The sequence below is a fragment of the Myxocyprinus asiaticus genome, chromosome 3, assembly GCF_019703515.2.
Source record: "Myxocyprinus asiaticus isolate MX2 ecotype Aquarium Trade chromosome 3, UBuf_Myxa_2, whole genome shotgun sequence".
Classification (NCBI taxonomy): Eukaryota; Metazoa; Chordata; class Actinopteri; order Cypriniformes; family Catostomidae; genus Myxocyprinus; species Myxocyprinus asiaticus.
The window spans coordinates 50,843,243-50,861,843 of record NC_059346.1 but is presented as its reverse complement, the minus strand read 5'-3'; the positions used below and the strand labels follow the sequence as shown (position 1 = coordinate 50,861,843).

Genomic DNA, 18,601 nt, shown 5'->3' with positions numbered 1-18,601 from the left:
GTGTCCTGCAAAACACTCGGGGTCGGATGGCAAAATGCCCATGGGAACCCTCAATGCTTTTTGCTTTAACAGTGATGCCACCTCCAAATTTCCCTTTAATTATGTTTTCAAATAAGTTAAGCAAGATGCAACAACCTTCCTTTTGTTTTTTCTTTGGTGGTGTTTTTCTTTATTATCCATAGCTGTTTTAATGCTTGTAGTCTTTTTAAAAGCTGGTTTATAAATAAAGAAATATAATAATATACACTTCTAGTGGTAAGATAAAAATCTGTGTGTATATGGGCCCTGGAATATAGTGCAGTGGTCATGTAGACTGTACTTATGGTGCCTCTTGCGCCCTTTTTAGAGCTTGACAGACTTGGACAAAATGAACTGTTGTTGTTTGGAAAATATCGCAAAAAATAGCAAAAATTAATATCGCAATATTTTTTGGTTAATAACAATATATATCAAGATATAATTAAACTTTAAAGAAAACGATTCAAATTTCTGAAAAAAATAATATAAGTCATTTTTGTGCTCCAGAAAACAGAAACCACATACAGGTTTGGAATGACATAAGGGTGAGTAAATGGTCAAACTATTCCTTTAAAGTTTGTTGTTTTTTCTTAGCATTCTACTTCCAATTTATTCTTTTGCCAAAGGTTTTAACTTTTGAGAGCCAGTAGGATTTAAGTGACATGGCTATTCCAGCTTTTCCAAGACTTTAATGCAGTGCTATTCAACACGCGGCCCGCGAGCCAACTTTTGCTGGCTGCATTATGATTTCATGATCAAACATGTATTAATCAATAGCTTATAAAATGTTCATGAGTTGTGAGGTGTCCATTTTCAAGAGTATTTATGGTAGTTCTCTGTATTACTGAATCACAGCTCAGTTAGACGGAAATAAACTGCAAAAGGATGAAACAAATTAAATAAACAACAAAGAATATCTGATAGCTGATGTTATATGAGAGCGGCATTCAGTTTGCGCGCGCGTTCATAGTATGTGTGCAAACGAGCGGTCTGTCACCCATACATGCATGCATGCTTGAGAGTTGCTCATCACAGAGCGAATCTGTGTCAAACCCATTTGAATATATGCTCGTCATGATAACTGAAAAACAGAAAACAATAATAGTTTATCCTGCAATAATGGTGTTATATTATATATATATATATATATATATATATATATATATATATATATATATATATATATATATATATATATATAATTTTAATATATGTACAGCTCTGGAAAAAATTAAGAGACCACTGCAAAATAATTAGTTTCTCTGGATTTACTATTTATAGATATGTGTTTGTGTAAAATTTACATTTTTGTTTTATTCTATAAAGTACTGACAACATTTCTCCCAAATTCCAAATAAAAATATTGTCATTTAGAGCATTTATTTAAATAACAAAAAAAGATGCTGTGTTTTCAGACCTCGATGCAAAGAAAACAAGTTCATATAATTTTTAAACAACACAATTCTAATGTTTTATCTTAGGAAGAGTTCAGAAATCAATATTTGGTGGAATAACCCTGATTTTCAATCACAGCTTTCATGCGTCTTGGCATGCTCTCTACCAGTCTTTCACATTGCTGTTGGGTGACTTTATGCCACTCCTGGTGCAAAAATTCAAGCAGCTCAGCTTTGTTTGATGGCTTGTGGCCATCCATTTTCCTCTTGATCACATTCCAGAGGTTTTCAATGGGATTCAGGTCTGGAGATTGGGCTGGAGACAGGGTCTTGATCCGGTGGTCCTCCATCCGCACTTTGATTAACCTGGTTATGTGGCATGGAGTATTGTCCTGCTGGAAAAACCAATCCTCAGAGCAGAAGGAAGCAAGTTTTCTTCCAGGATAATCTTGTACATGGCTTGATTCATGTGTCCTTCAAAAAGATGAATCTGCCGGATTCCAGCCTTGCCTAAGCACCCCCAGATCATCACCTGTCATCCACCAAATTTCACAGTGGGTGTGAGACACTGTGGCTTGAAGGCCTCTCCAGGTCTCCATCTAACCATTAGACGACAAGGTGGAGGATCGGTGATGATCTGGATCATGGAATCGGGCAGATTCATCTTTGTGAAGGACGCATGAATCAAGCCACGTTCAAGGTTATCCTGGAAGAAAACTTGCTTCCTTCTGCTCTGACAATGTTCCACAACTCTGAGGAATGGTTTTTCCAGCAGGACAATGCTCCATGCCACACAGCCAGGTCAATCAAGGTGTGGATGGAGGACCACCGGATCAAGACCCTGTCATGGCCAGCCCAATCTCCAGACCTGAACCCCATTGTAAACCTCTGGAATGTGATCAAGAGGAAGATGGATGGCCACAAGCCATCAAACAAAGCAGGGCTGCTTGAATTTTTGCGCCAGGAGTGGCATAAAGTCATCCAACAGCAATGTGAAAGACTGGTAGAGAGCATGCCAAGACTTATGAAAGCTGTGATTGAAAATCAGGGTTATTCCACCAAATATTGATTTCTGAACTCTTCCTAAGTTAAAACATTAGTATTGTGATGTTTAAAAATTAATATGAACTTGTTTTCTTCGCATTATTCAAGGTCTGAAAACACTGCATAATTTTTGATTTTGTTCGACCAGTTGTCATTTTCTGCAAATAAATGCTCTAAATGACAATATTTTTATTTGGAATTTGGGAGAAATGTTGTCAGTACTTTATAGAATTAAAAAAATAAATGTTCATGTTACTCAAACACATACCTATAAATAGTAAATCCAGAGAAACTGATAATTTTGCAGTGGTCTCTTCATTTGTTCCAGAGCTTTGTATATACTATAAAAAAAATTAAGATTGCGGTCCTCAAGGCTACAGGGATCCAGCTTTGCGGCCCCTGAGATTTCCAAAGTTGAGTAGCCTTGCTTTAATGTGTTGCTCTTTATTGCTTGCTTAAGCCATTATGTTTGTTCCAACACGATCAAGCCTTGCTTCCATCCTCCTGGTCACCATAACAAATGCACTATTGATGATATACGGCTTGACACTTGCCTGCGCTCACCTATGGGACATTGTAGACAGATGTCTGCTGGGCTTTTTATTTTATTTTTTGGAATAGCAATTGATCTCTCGTCTGTTTGTTGTTACACTCTAACCTTACATAACCTGTTTTGATGTTCATGCCATTCAGTTTAACGTCTACTTTACAGTATTAGAGTTGACAGATATTAGGTTCAGACTGACACTCACAAGCAATATTAGTTTACTGCTTTAATTTCAGCTTACTAAAACATCCTAAACACATTTTCAGTATTGAACTGGCTATTGCATTGTTGGCTGACAACTCTAAAAACTAACAGCAGGATCTGTGATCTGAACAGTGAGTGTGTTTATATGTACAACACAATGATGATAACTCTCAAAAATCTTGTTTTTGAGGAAAATTGCATTATAAAAACCTGTTTTATAAAGATAAAACAACCCTAAATTATCTATCAACTCTTAATAGATGATATGCAAACACCTTTGATATACAAACATCTTTTCTGCATTAGAGTGCGCTACAGTTAGGCTAGGACTTGGTGGAATAATTAATACATGGAACTATTTATTGAACATTGGTGGCTTTTATCATAGTGTTGTTGCCGCCCTTTTATAAATCAATAAGCCACTCGAGGCATCGATTACAGTGATTTTACCATGGTTGAGGGGGTTTTAGGCACTCTGCATTTCTTTTATCAAGGGTTCACATGCAAATGAATAATGGGGGGTTCTCACTGATGTAATAATGTTACTGTAATTTTACCATGAAATGAAGTCATTCATTTTCAAAGAGAGTTGGAGATATGTCTTGAAATTAGTGACAATGATGCTGCAAAACTGAGCAGAACTCAACTTTATGCAAATGAGCAGTGGCGCAATATGGTGACTACCAAAAACCACAGAGGCTTGGCCAATGAGGTCTACAATACCTGGAGAAAGCAATCCGTTAGTATTTCCATTCATCTTGATGGCAGTTGCTTGGCGTAATCAATGTCAGTGTGAATGCCTTTTAATCCGCCGATGCAACTGCCTTGAAGTCATGACGTCAAAACAAACACTCATGCACACATAGAATAAGCTGACTGTAAAAGCATTTATATGCAAAGCAAAATCAGAGGCAACTGGCAATTTTGTTATTTATGACCTTTGTCCAGAAAAAACACATTTAAGGTGTTTACATCACATTACACGTTGTCAGCTTATTAAGTATAATTGCTGTGCATGTAAACACACTCATTAAAACAAACTGTGGACAAGGACAGCATTATTGCATTGGGTAATTTGTTGTTGATCCCTGGAATACACTGGTAAGGTGATGCAATAGCATGTGTAATTGCTTTCTAGCACATTTTCATGGTTTATTTATTCATTTTAGAAACCAGAGTAACCAAAGCATACTGAAAAATAGCAATTGCCAGATAGTAAGCACATGCTTTCCCGATGTTTGTTCACAGCACTCTCATGTACTGTAAATAATCTGCACTAATTATTGCACATTAGATTTTACCAAATTAAGTTTGCAAGATAAATATTGTCTAATAAATATGTAAGTGTCTTTGTAATGCTAAAAAAGTGAATACTTTCAGAATACATTTTCATAACTTTTTATTTCATCCCCTTTTCTCCCAATTTGGAATGCCAAATTCCCACTACTTAGTAGGTTGTTGAGGTGGCGCGGTTACTCACCTCAATCCGAGTGGCAGAGGACAAGTCTCAGTTGCCTCCGCTTCTGAGACCATCAATCCGCACATCTTATCACGTGGCTCACTGTGCATGACATCGCGGAGACTGCATGTGGATGCTCATGCTATTCTCCGCGATCCACGCACAACTTACCACGCGCTGCATTGAGAGCGAGAACCACTAATCGTGACCATGAGGAGGTTACCCCATGTGACTTTATCCTCCCTAGCAACCGGGCCAATTTGGTTGCTTAGGAGACCTGGCTGGAGTCACTCAGCACGCCCTGGATTCCAGCTGGCGACTCCAGGGGTGGTAGTCAGCGTCAATAATCGCTAAGCTACCCAGGCCCCTCATTTTCATAACTTTAAAAAATGTAATATCTGAATTAGAGGTCGACCGATAGAGGATTTTGCCGATAATGATAACTAAGGTTGTGAAAAAGGCAGATAACAATTAATCAGCCGATGGTTTTAAAAATCGATTTATTGAATGTTAAAACATTTTCTTAGTCTTTCCTTACTGTGATGGGCAAAGACTTAGAGATTACAAGTGTCCAAAATTAGTAAGATCCCAGATGTTTGTTGTGCAACTAAAATCTCAATCATAACCAGAAAAAAATGAAGATTTGGTGCATAATGCTGGACTTTTAACTATAAACAAGCCCAAAATAAACAAGGGACCCTTATTTAGATATGTCTGTGCTTCCAAACCAAACATGCTCTCTTACAATCATCTACAGTATATTAGAATAGAAATACAATAAAGTAAACATTGACATATGGGCTAAAAATACTGTATGAGCAGTAATTCATTAACAGTAAATCATCATTTATTAATAGTAGATCAACAGATTTGCTTGTCAGTTGTCCGGTAGTCTGGTAATATAAAATATTTTTTTTAATTTTCTGTAGTGACACTGTCAGTCTAAAATCACCATGAATTCAGCAATCAATAAAGGTTATATAAATAACCGTTTAATAATGTCTGTGCTTCATATTTGTCTTTTTTTTATATATATATAACATTTCATAGTAATCATGATTTAGTCCATAAACAATGATTGTGATTGTGACTTTGCCCCATTACAGTCCTCTATTTTTATAGCCTATATATTCACCAGATGAAGGGTTTTGGCTAAAATAAAATAAACTATCAGCAAAAATCGGTGTCGATTAGTTTTTTTTTTTTTTTTTTTTTTTTTTTTTTCAATAACCAATAGTTCCAAAAAGCCACTATCAGCACTGATTAATCGGTAAAACCGATATATCGGTCAACCTTTAATCTGAATGTTAACCTCAGATAATACTGGATAAATGATAATAATGTAAACTCTATGATCACATCTGAATCCTAAATTTGGTTGCTTTTTAGTTGGCAGTTTTAAAGTGTGTTATATGTTTGTCCATAGCCTCTCAGAAGCCAGAAGAAGTCATTAAGAAATACATGGAGAAAGTGCCTGTTATCCCGGATGAGGTATATTTACAGTTTGTTTATTAGAGTACTTTATCTGTAGGTCTTTTCAGGTCTTACAATTTTTTAAAGTGAGATCCAAATGTTGGAGACTTTTTTTCTACCTGAAAATACGTTTTAGGATTTTGAAAATGTCGAAACTAAGAGAAGTTATGATGATGCAAAAAATAAGAAATTTTTCAGATTCTGCACAATTTCTAGTTTACTAATCCAGTAAGCAAATGTGTGACTGATTATGTTCTCATTTGACGGTCAGATTTCCTTGCTTCCATTGAAGCACACAAGATGCTATTTGGAACATTCTCAAATCATGCTGGATCATATAGGACATTCACATTGTGCAATCCATGCCAGCTCGAGTGCAAAATAGAAGCACTTTCACTAGTGGTCTCAGATTTTTGGTCCACACTGTATACTGTTTTGAAAATGAAATCTGTGATTGTGAAGCTGTGGTATTGTAGGATGCCCTATGGGATTTCTAATATGTGGCTGTGTGGTTTCAGGACTGTATTATCTGTATGGAGCGTCTGGCCTGCCCGTCTGGTTATGAGGTCCCTGCAGAGTGCTCTCAGTCTCTTCAGCCCAACACTGTGGGCAGGCTCATGCAGTGTGGACACACTTTCCACATGCTCTGCATGCTGGCCATGTACAATAACGGAACAAAGGTGTGCATTACCTTACCATCAGTAAGCCCACGTGGATTCTTCTCCATTTCCGCAGAATTTAAACTGGCACTCACTGACATGTTGCTCCAAACTTGTATGATGTAAATTATTTCATCGAACAAAAAGAGAGAAATTTGAAGAATCTTCACTTAGATCTTTTCCACAGAATGACAGTTCATAGTGACCACATCTGTCGAGCTCCAAACTAGAAGTATTCAATATGACTTGTGTGCTGTATTGTAAGTGTTCTGAAGGCATACTTTAGCTTTGTGTGAGGAACAGACTAAATTGAAGTCATCATTAACTGATAATCTTTCCCATCCATTATTGGACATCAATAACTACAAATGTCATTTTTTCTCATAGCCAAACGTCATGACAACAACCTGCGGCATATTTTATCAAAGAGCTTTAGCAGATGCAGAAGATTTTTCAAAATTCTCCTTTTGTGTTCCACTGAAAAAAAGTACTGTATACAGATTTAAAACGAGTAAGTAATAACATAATTTACAATTTTTGGGTGAAATATTCTATTAATACACAAACAAGTAAGGGGTGGGAACTTTTGATGAACTACTCCTTTAAATATTTGACTAATTAGATTTTTTTTATAGCTACTAAATTAAAGTGCAGTGTTTAGCTACATTTAAAAAAAAAAAAAAAAAAAAAAATCTCCTCCCAAAATTATTGCAGAAAATGCGACGTAGATTCTGTCTGGGTCTAGTTATTACTAGAAAGTATTTGGGATCTTAACAAATGGAATAACGCAGTTCTTGTCTTCAACTATTGTGCAAATTTGGTGTCATTCCAGAAGTGCATTACATTAATTTATTATAATTCCACTTGTCGAATTGTGTCACAATATAGGACGGGAGCTTGCAGTGCCCCTCATGTAAGACAATCTACGGAGAGAAGACGGGCACCCAACCCAAGGGCAAGATGGAGATCTACAGTATTCCTCAGTCTTTGCCTGGGCACCTGGACTGCGGCACTATACAAATAATTTACAATATCCCACCCGGAATACAGGTCTGATATACACCAGTGCTGCATAGTGCTGTGCTGTTTTATATTCATATGCAGGGTCTTAAATGATCACTCGCCAAATGCAAGTACAAATCAGTTTTGACGAATAAACAGTATGCCAATTTTGGCCAGTTGGCCGATAATTATTTTTAGGATTTGTAAAATAATGCTTAGTTTGCGATGTAGGAATGGTATCTGACCCATGTTTGTTTTATCTGAAATAAGTCAAAGTTTTTACTCTATTGTTGTAAATCCAGAACTCTATGTGGAGCTACATTCCAAGTGTTAAACCACTGAAAGAAAGTCAAGTCGACATTTATTTATAAAGCACATTTAAAAACAACAGAGGCTGACCCAAAGTGCTTTACAATCCTGATACACAGTGGAAACACATAAGTACAACTATAAGAAAAATACAACCTGATATTTAAACATTATCAAAATCTAGAGAATAAAAATAGGTTTTAAGAGAAGATTTCAAAATAGCAAATGAAGGAGCAGACCTCACATGAAAGGGGATACTATTCCAAAGTTTGGACACAGCTACAGAAAAGCCCCGATCACCTTTGTATTTACAATGAGGCACATGCAAAAGAAGTTGATTTGGAGGACCTGAGCACTCTAGGGGGATAATAAGGGAGAAGAAGGTCACTAATGTGTCGAGGCGCGAATCCGCTGAGTGCCTTATACGCAAAGAAGGATTTTAAACGTAACCCCGAACTTTACATGAAGCCAGTGAAGAGATGCTAAAATATAGAATACATGATCCCTCATTTTCGACCCTGTTAACAGCCCGGCTGCCGCATTTTGAACAAGCTGTAAATGTGATAAAGCAGATTCAGGGAGGCCGATGTACAACGAGTTACAATAATCTAACCGTGATGTAATTTAAGAATGGATGACGATTTCCAGATCTTTATTTGAAAGAAAATATTTTATTTTTGCAATAGATCTGAGGTGAAAGAAGCTTTCTTTAATTACTGCACTAATCTGTTTATTAAAAATTAGTGAAGAGTCTAAAATAAGCTTTTGACATGCTTTTGTACGTTTAAGGAAAGAGAACCCAACTAGGCTTCTAGGACGGAAGAAGTCAGGGAGGAACCTAAAATCCACACCTTAGTTTTACCCTCATTTAGCATCAAAAATGTTTTCGCCATCCAACATTTAATATCTTATATGCACTTCAAGAGATTTTCAAAAGGACAATTAGCATCTAACTTAGCAGGAAGATAAAATTGTGAGTCGTCAGTGTAGCAGTGATAAGATATGTTGTACTTCTTAAAAATAGAACTCAGAGGCAGCATGTAGAGGGAAAACAGTAAGGGACCTAGAAAGGACCCTTGAGGGACACCACACAATAGAGGGGCGGACGACGATGAAAACTTCCCTACATTTACAGAAAACATCCTATTTTTCAGATAAGAAGCAAACTACTGTAGAGCCAATCCCCGGATGCCGACCATAGACTCCAGGCGGTTGAGAAGGATGTTATGGTCAATAGTGTCGAACGCAGCACTAAGATCTAGTGAGACAAAAACTGCGCATGAGCCTGAATCCAAGAAGAGTAAATGTAATTGATGACGTTCAACAGGGCAGATTCAGAACTGTGTAGAGGTCTGAAGCTGGACTGAAACATATCTAAAATATTAAAAGTGTTCAGGTAGGAGAACAGCTGCGTGTAGACAACTTTCTCTAAAAGTTTGGACATAAAGGGCAATTTAGAAATTGGCCTGTAATTATTATGTATTGATGGATCAAGATGGGTTTTTTCAACAAAGGTTGTACATTAGCAGGTTTGAAACTATTAGGAACAAGTCCATTAGCTAGAGAGCTATTTATTATGTCTGTCACGCTGGGACTGATAAATACATCTTTAAAAAGGCATGGCGGAAGAACATCTAGGTTACAACTGGTGCACTTCATCTTCGAAATTACTTCAGCTAACTGTGATGAAGAAACTGGTTGAAAGGGGTTAGGTAATTTTGTGTGTGTGGGGGAGGGGGTAATTGTGGTGAATCAAATATTAAGGGTGGAATAGCACCCTTAATCTGTTCTATTTTGTAAACAAAGCATTTTAAGAATTTCTCTCAGGTCTCAGGGGAAGCATCAGAAATGGTATTAGTAGTAGGGTTTAATACACAGTCAATTGTATTAAACAATACTTTGGATCTATTTGCATTTTCAGGAATTATTTTAGAAAGGAACTTTAATTTTGCCTCAACTGATCTTTTATACTTGGTTAAGCAAGCAAGTAGTATATCATATGAGACCTGAAGCTTGTCTCTTTTCCACTTTCACTCTGCTTTTCTGGACTCTTTTCTGAGAGCGTGGGTGATGTCATTTAGCCAAGGCTGAGAGGCACCCTTAATTCTCCTTGGCATAAGCAAGCAACATTTTCAAGAGTCATAGTGCATGATTTATTCAAATCTTCAACCAGATGTCCAGTATCCGCAATGTTAGAAGAACCATCTGTGAAGTGTGTTAAATAATATTCAGAAAATAAATTAGCAATAGATGAATGAATGGCACAGGAAAGATGTAACCGTTGAGAGGAGATAGGATGAGGACAAAGGCAAACAGATTAAAATACAACAGAGTAGTGATCAGAAATTCCAGCATCAAAAAACTCCAAATTAGATACAGAAAAGCCACGAGACAGCACAAGATCTAATGTATGACCTAGATTATGTGTGGGATCAGAGACAGACTGTACAAAATTCAAAGGTTCTATGAGGGAAAGAAATTCTTTTACCATGGGCTTTGATGGACAACAAAGGTGAATGTTAAAGTCTCCAAGAATCAGAAGTCTGTCTCCACGAAACACCAGATTAGAGAGAAAAAACGAAAATTGATGAATGAAGTCCTTATTAAATTTGGGAGGTCTATACACCAATGCACGTAGGGCAAGACACATAATGTCAGCCTTTAATAATTGGACCTCAAAACTTGAAAAGAAGTCTGCAAAATTCTGCAATTAAAACAGTTTCTAAAAACAGTGGCCACACCACCACCATGTCCCGAAGTCCACAGAGAGCTGAAAAAGGCACAGTCCAAAGGTGACAGTTCCCTGAGAGACATTAAATCACAGCGGTCTCAGTTACAAATCAAAAATCCAGTGAATGTGATGTAAAAAAGTCATTTAGAATAAAAGATTTAATCGATATAGACCTCGCATTCACTAAAGCCATCTTGATGGTGATTGGGTGTATATTCTTGTGGAGCTGAGTGATGAGTACTTCGGCGAACTGAGGTTTTTAAAATTGACTCTCCGCATCTCACCAGTTGCACCGGCAGAGAGACGGCGACGTGTAGACCAGATGGTCGGTATGTGGAATTTATCAGTAGAGACAGTCGAGCTGCAACTCATGATGGACATACTGGGAGTGACGTGTGATTCCAAGGGCAGCACAGTGATTGTAAATTCCAGCTGGAAGATGAGCCGAGGAATTTAGATGCTGAAAATCAAATGTTGAGTAGTAATGCACCATATCGGAAGGAAAATAACAGCATTAGTCTGTGAGCAAGTCGCGGTTCCCCTGCTGTGACTGGCGAGGGACATTTGTGAGGCTCCAGCCAGCCAAATGGATTGGTAAAAGGCAAAAAATACTTGATGGTCCCATTTGTACCACCCGTTTTAATATCCTCTCTTGCTAGTCCCAAGGTAAGCTTGTCGAATGAGAAAGTGGCATGGTGAGGTGGGCTCGGATCAGCCCGGTAAAAGTTTTGTATAAGTCCCAAACATGTGCATAGTTATAAGGTCATAACAAAATATGACTCCATGAGCGGTCACTCCAAACGAAAGACATAAAATTCCCAATAACTGAAGCTAAAACATCAAAGAAACTGGAGAACAGTGGCAGTCAAAACACGCCAGCTTTCGTTCAAAACGAACCGGATATAAACTCAGCAAAAAAAGAAACGTCCTCTCAGTTTCAACTGCTTTTATTTTCAGCAAACTTAACATGTGTAAATATTTGTATGCACATAAAAAGATTCAACAACTAAGACATAAACTGAACAAGTTTCACAGACATGTGACTAACAGAAATGGAATAATGTGGGGGGGGTCAAAGGGGGGTCAAAATCCAAAGTAACAGTCAGTATCTGGTGTGGCCACCAGCTGCATTAAGTACTGCAGTGCATCTCCTCCTCATGGACTGCACCAGATTTGCCAGTTCTTGCTTTGAGATGTTACCCCACTCTTCCACCAAGGCACTTGCAAGTTCCCGGACATTTCTGGGGGGAATGGCCCTAGCCCTCACCCTCCGATCCAACAGGTCCCAGACGTGCTCAATGGGATTGAGATCTGGGCTCTTCGCTGGCCATGGCAGAACACTGACATTCCTGTCTTGCAGGAAATCATGCACAGAACGAGCAGTATGGCTGGTGGCATTGTCATGCTGGAGGGTCATGTCAGGATGAGCCTGCAGGAAGGGTACCACATGAGGGAGGAGGATGTCTTCTCTGTAACGCACAGCGTTGAAATAGCCTGCAGTGACAACAAACTCAGTCCGATGATGCTGTGACACACCGCCCCAGACCATGACGGACCCTCCACCTCCAAATCGATCCTGCTCCAGAGTACAGGCCTCGGTGTAACGCTCATTCCTTCGATGATGAACGCGAGTCCGACCATCACCCCTGGTGAGACAAAACCGTGACTCGTCAGTGAAGAGCACTTTTTGCCAGTCCTGTCTGGTCCAGCGAAGGTGGGTTTGTGCCCATAGGTGACGTTGTTGCCGGTGATGTTTGGTAAGGACCTGCCTTACAACAGGCCTACAAGCCCTCAGTCCAGCCCCTCTCAGCCTATTGCGGACAGTCTGAGCACTGATGGAGGGATTGTGCATTCCTGGTGTAACTCGGGCAATTGTTGTTGCCATCCTGTACCTGTCCCGTAGGTGTGATATTTGGATGTACCGATCCTGTGCAGGTGTTGTTACATGTGGTCTGCCACTGTGAGGATGATCAGCTGTCCTTCCTGTCTCCCTGTAGCGCTGTCTTAGGCATCTCACAGTACGGACATTGCAATTTATTGCCCTGGCCACATCTGCAGTCCTCATGCCTCCATGCAGCATGCCTAATGCTCATTCACGCAGATGAGCAGGGACCCTGGGCATCTTTCTTTTGGTGTCAGTAGAAAGGTCTCTTTAGTGTCCTAAGTTTTTATAACTGTGACCTTAATTGCCTACTGTCTGTAAGCTGTTAGTGTCTTAACGACCGTTCCACAGGTGCATGTTCATTAATTGTTTATGGTTCATTGAACAAGCATGGAAAACATTGTTTAAACCCTTTACAATAAAGATCTGTAAAGTTATTTGGATTTTTACAAAATTATCTTTAAATTACAGTGTCCTGAAAAAAAGTGACAATGACCTGCTCTGTTTGCCACAAACAAACAACAGAAAAATCTCTGCCACAGGGACACTAATGTTTTTATTCAAAAAGACCATGTTTTATGTGTATACTTAACAGAGTATTCTTTTTAGAAGATGCAAATAACTGAACAAACAACTTTGCTGGTGCTCTGTATGAACCAGCCAAATACTTTCATCCAGCAGTCATCAGTTAGTGTCGAACTGCATATGCTACAAAAATAGATCAAAGTGTTGTCTTATGATGCATAACTGACTCATTCCTTTGTGTGAAAATAGTTTTGTCCTTTCCTCGTCACTGCATTAAACACTAATATTAATGCACTCCATTCTTTCTGCAGGGTCCGGAGCACCCAAACCCAGGACAGCCGTATACATGCAGAGGTTTCCCTCGATTCTGCTTCCTTCCTGACAATGACAAAGGCAGAAAGGTAATAGAAAGAGAAATGACTCGCTTCGTTTAAAAATTCATGCTACTCTCATTCATTACAACATTGAATCACAAGCCACTTTTACACATAAAACCTGTTAAATTGCCAGGTTTTACACATAAAACCTGTAAGGCTCAGTGGTTAGCACTGTCGCCTTACAGCAAGAAGGTCCCGGGTTCGAGTCCCGGCTCAACTGTGGAGTTTGCATGTTCTTCCATTGTTCATGTGGGTTTTCTCCAGGTGTTCTGGTTTCCCCCACAAGTCCAAAACATGCAGGTCAAGTGAATTGGAGACTCTAAATTTCCCCGTAGGTGTGAGTGAGAGTCCCCCAGCCACGGTGGGTTGCATCAGGAAGGGCATCTTGCGTAAAACCTGTGCCAAGTCAAATATCACGGCTGTGGCGACCCCTAACGGGAGCAGCCGAAAGAAGCCATCAATGACACAAAATGAAAGTATATACTGACCAAAAAAATACTAAACCAATAAAAAATATCTGATATTTGAGCTTCTTCAATGTAGGCACCCTTTGTCTAGATCTGCACACTTTTGGCAGACTCTCAACCAACTTCATGAGGTGCATCCTGGGATGTTTCTTAAAACTATTTTGGAGTTCCAATGTATTCTGAACACTTGTTGGGTGCTTTTTCTTCACTATCCAAGTTCCAACTACCCTTTCAAAAAATTAGCATCTCAGCTTACCAGTGACACTCAGATTAAACTTTTAGTCCACTCAGAGGCCGAGATATACTAGGAACAGTGGGGAAGGTGTGTGGGAATACAAATAAAGTGAATGTCTATGTACGAGCACTTGGCGAATGACACCTGCATTTCAGATCTGTATATTATGATGGAAGGTGATAGAGGAAATCACAGGCTTTCAAAAATGGATTAAAAAAAAAATATATATATATATATATATATATTTTTAAAGATTTTCAATGTTCATCATAATATTGTAAGCATACAAAATATTATTTATGAATTAGTGGAATATATTTTTTTCTTTTTTTTTTTTTTTTTACATTTTGGGGGGTTTTTGTAAAACTGAGACCAATATTTTACAAGTAGTCCACTGAAAGTTGAGCTTTTGAACTCTTTGAGCATTGAGCATGTGGGTTCTTGTGGGTTTTAGCAGCATACAATTTCTCTTGCATGAAGAAGGTCTTGCAAGAAAATAAATCACATACTGCAGTGCAATAACAAAATAATTGCAGTATATATTGGCTCGTGACCAAGGTCTTGTTCAGCATGTATTGTTTTATGCTGATCTTTGCACATTGCTCTTGTCTGCGCCTCGTTCTTTGTGAGCAAACCATACACTGTTTACTTTAAATCTGAGGCAGTCATCATCTCTATGGTAACTGTCTCCAGGTACTGGAGCTGCTGAAAGTTGCATGGACACGGCGTCTCATCTTCACCGTGGGCACCTCCAGCACAACAGGGGAACCAGACACAGTTATATGGAACGAGATCCACCACAAGACAGAGATGATGTCCAATGTGTCTGGCCACGGATACCCAGACCCCAACTACTTGGACAATGTGCTCTCAGAGCTGGCCTCACAGGGGGTTACAGTGGAGTGCCTAAAGCGAGATGCGCAAAGCCAAGGGGCCCAAGGTTCGGCAATGTGAAAACAACTCAGTCTACTTTAAATGTTTGTAGATCTATTAAAACATGATGAAAAGGGAAAACTGGAGTTGCTAGTTATGCTGTGCAGCAAAAGCTTTTGATGTGTCAATGCATCTGTGTATATGGGCGATGATTTGTCAATAGGGTTGAGGTGATCGTTCACCCAAAAATGAAACTTCTGTTATAATTTACTCACCCTCATTTTGTTCCAAACCTGTATGAATTTCTTTTTAATGGAACACAAAAGGAAATATTTTGAAGAATGTACTGGTCACTTTTATCCCATGCATTTACAATGAGGTGTTCAAGCTATAAAAAGGATAAATATATGTTAGAGCTGTTAAAATTAACGCGTTAAAGCATGCAATTCATTTAAAATTTTCATTTTTCTTTAACATGATTAACGCATTTACCAGTTTGACAGATTCTGACATTTTATTCACCTCCGTGTGAGTTCTAAACACTGATTGGAGTAGAGCTGAACCTTTGCGATGTGTTCGGGAACATTATTACACCATAATCGCACACAACGATTCCGTATGAGTGATCAAATGATGGGGAAAGGACCTCTTAATGCTATTTGTTGTACAAAACAAACCCAGGTTTGTGACAGAAATCAAGTACTTTGCAGCCTCTGTAGGGCGTAATTTGATTACCACAGAAACACGTCAAGTCTTGACTATCACTAAAATGACAATTCTGTTGAAACATCATTACATCACCAGGGCCAAAAGCAGAACAAGACGTCTGCAGTGCATTTCATGTGGATTTTAAAGAAGCGCTTGACGATAGCGTTGATGCCCTGACACGAATCATGAATACGGCTTCACAATTGCTGTAGCAAAGTGGATAGCCACAGCCTACTGGCCGATAAATATTGTGGAGTATGAGATTTCAAGTGATTTAACGTGCATTTCATTGAATACGCAACCGATGGGGACTAGTTCGTTCAATTAGTCAACCTCCCACTTTTAATGTGGGAAATGTTTAATGTTAATTGAACTGGAGCTATGTTAGTGCATTTCTATCTTTATACTGTGGAAGGCTTTGTTTGGAAAAATGTTAATAAAGCATTATATTGTTACATATGGTTTTCTTTTCTTTCCTAAGGAAATAAATGCATTTTGACAGGAAAAGGTGTGTGTGTGTGTGTGTGTGGTAAAATTTTAGCACTTTCTAAATCTGCAGTTAATCGTGATTAACTATGAAAAATTGTGATTTATACACACACACACACACACACACACACACACACACACACTGGAATAATGTGCAGATTTTGCTGTTTCGGAAGGAAATTGGTACTTTAATTCACCAAAGTGGCATTCAACTGATCACAAAGTATAGTCAGTACATTACTGATGTAAAAAAACAGCACCATCACTATTTGAAAAAAGTCATTTTTGATCAAATCTAGACAGGCCCCATTTCCAGCAGCCATCACTCCAACACCTTATCCTTGAGTAATCATGCTAAATTGCTAATTTGGTACTAGAAAATCACTTGCCATTATATCAAAAACTGCTGAAAGATATTTGGTTCATTAAATGAAGATTAACGTTGTCTTTGTGTTTGTTTTTGAGTTGCCACAGTATGCAATAGACTGGCATGTCTTAAGGTCAATATTAGGTCAGAAATGGCAAAAAAAGAAACAGCTTTCTCTAGAAACTCATCAGTCAATCATTGTTTTGAGGAATGAAGGCTATACAATGCTTGAAACTGGCAGAAAAACTGAAGATTTCATACAAAGGTGTACACTACAGTCTTCAAAGACAAAGGACAACTGGCTCTAACAAGGACAGAAAGAGATGTGGAAGGCCAGATGTACAACTAAACAAGAGGATAAGTACATCAGAGTCTCTAGTTTGAGAAATAGACACCTCACATGTCCTCAGCTGACAGCTTCATTGAATTCTACCCGCTCAACACCAGTTTCATGTACAACAGTAAAGAGAAGACTCAGGGGTGCAGGCCTTATGGGAAGAATTGCAAAGAAAAAGCCACTTTTGAAACAGAAAAAAGAAAAGGTTAGAGTGGGCAAAGAAACACAGACATTGGACAACAGATAATTGGAAAAGAGTGTTATGGATCTTAACCCCATTGAGCTTTTGTGGGATCAGCTAGACTGTAAGGTGCGTGAGAAGTGCCCAACAAGACAGCCACATCTATGGCAAGTGCTACAGGAAGTGTGGGGTGAAATGTCACCTGAGTATCTGGACAAACTGACAGCTAGAATGCCAAAGATCTGCAAATCTGTCATTGCTGCACATGGAGGATTTTTTGATGAGAACTCTTTGAAGTCCTGAACATTTTTTTTCAAATTGTAATAGTAATTTTTCACATTATTAATATCCTGACTATACACTGTGATCAGTTGAATGCCACTTTGGTGAATAAAAGTACCAGTTTCTTTCCATAAGAGCAAAATCTGTACATTATTCCAAACTTTTGACCACCAGTGTGTGTATGTGTGTGTGTGTGTGTATATATATATATATATATAAAAATCGGACATTGTTACTTCTCTCATGAACTGTGGGCATAAGAGCTAGGGTGGATGTCAAGATTTTCAGGGAATTATTACTTAAATTTAGATCTTTTTTAACACAAAGCTTTCATATGGCTTCTTAAGACTTGGATTAAAGTGCATAAGTTAAAATAGCTAATTTTATGGTACTTTCGTAGTGTTTTTGCATCCTTTATGAAGCTCGAAAGCTCCGGTCCCCATTCAATGTAATTGCATGGAAAACAGCGACCAGTGCTTCAAGATATATCCTTTTGTGTTCAAGGAAAAAATAAAAGATACACTGGTTTGGAACAATATAAGGATGAATAAATGATGATAGGATTTTCATTTTTGGTTGAACTATTCCTTTAATAGCATTTCCCTCATCCTTTCCCCACTATATGGCTGAGTCTAGAATATCAGCGCACACACGGGGACACATATTTGGTTGTCATCATAACCTTCACTATGTTTTAAGGCAGCTAAAGTTGGTTCAGATAAGTTTTATCAGAATCAGTTGATCTTATATAAGTGTCTATGATCACATACATCTGCAGAAATGGCTCATTTTAAAATCCTATTTTAGTTGCTGACTTATGAGGGTGCCTGTATCTTGTGCCAATCATGAGACACATGATTCATGTTGTAGGACTGTGATGACCTTTTTTGACTTAAATTACAGTAGATCACCTACAATGTAACAATTATCATCATACTATTGCTGGGAATGTGGAACACGCAAGATTTCTTTAAAAGCAGTCACATTAAAAGGTGTATAGTTGGTCAGTGTTCCACAACAATGCAAATCCTAAATCTT

General features: G+C 38.4%; 1 protein-coding gene across 5 annotated transcripts in view; it reads left to right on the top strand.

Moving 5' to 3' along the window:
- LOC127418294 (probable E3 ubiquitin-protein ligase DTX2) overlaps positions 1-16,364 on the top strand; it is a 28,107-nt gene extending 11,743 nt beyond the window's left edge. For all 5 annotated transcript variants that reach the window (XM_051658856.1, XM_051658822.1, XM_051658831.1 and 2 more), the window contains 5 exons: positions 6,093-6,157; positions 6,658-6,819; positions 7,687-7,848; positions 13,559-13,648; positions 15,020-16,364. In XM_051658856.1, coding sequence (XP_051514816.1) covers positions 6,093-6,157; positions 6,658-6,819; positions 7,687-7,848; positions 13,559-13,648; positions 15,020-15,280 — 740 coding nt within the window. In that variant the 3' untranslated portion in view covers positions 15,281-16,364. The remainder of the gene's footprint in view (positions 1-6,092; positions 6,158-6,657; positions 6,820-7,686; positions 7,849-13,558; positions 13,649-15,019) is intronic.
- The last annotated feature ends 2,237 nt before the right edge of the window (positions 16,365-18,601 follow it).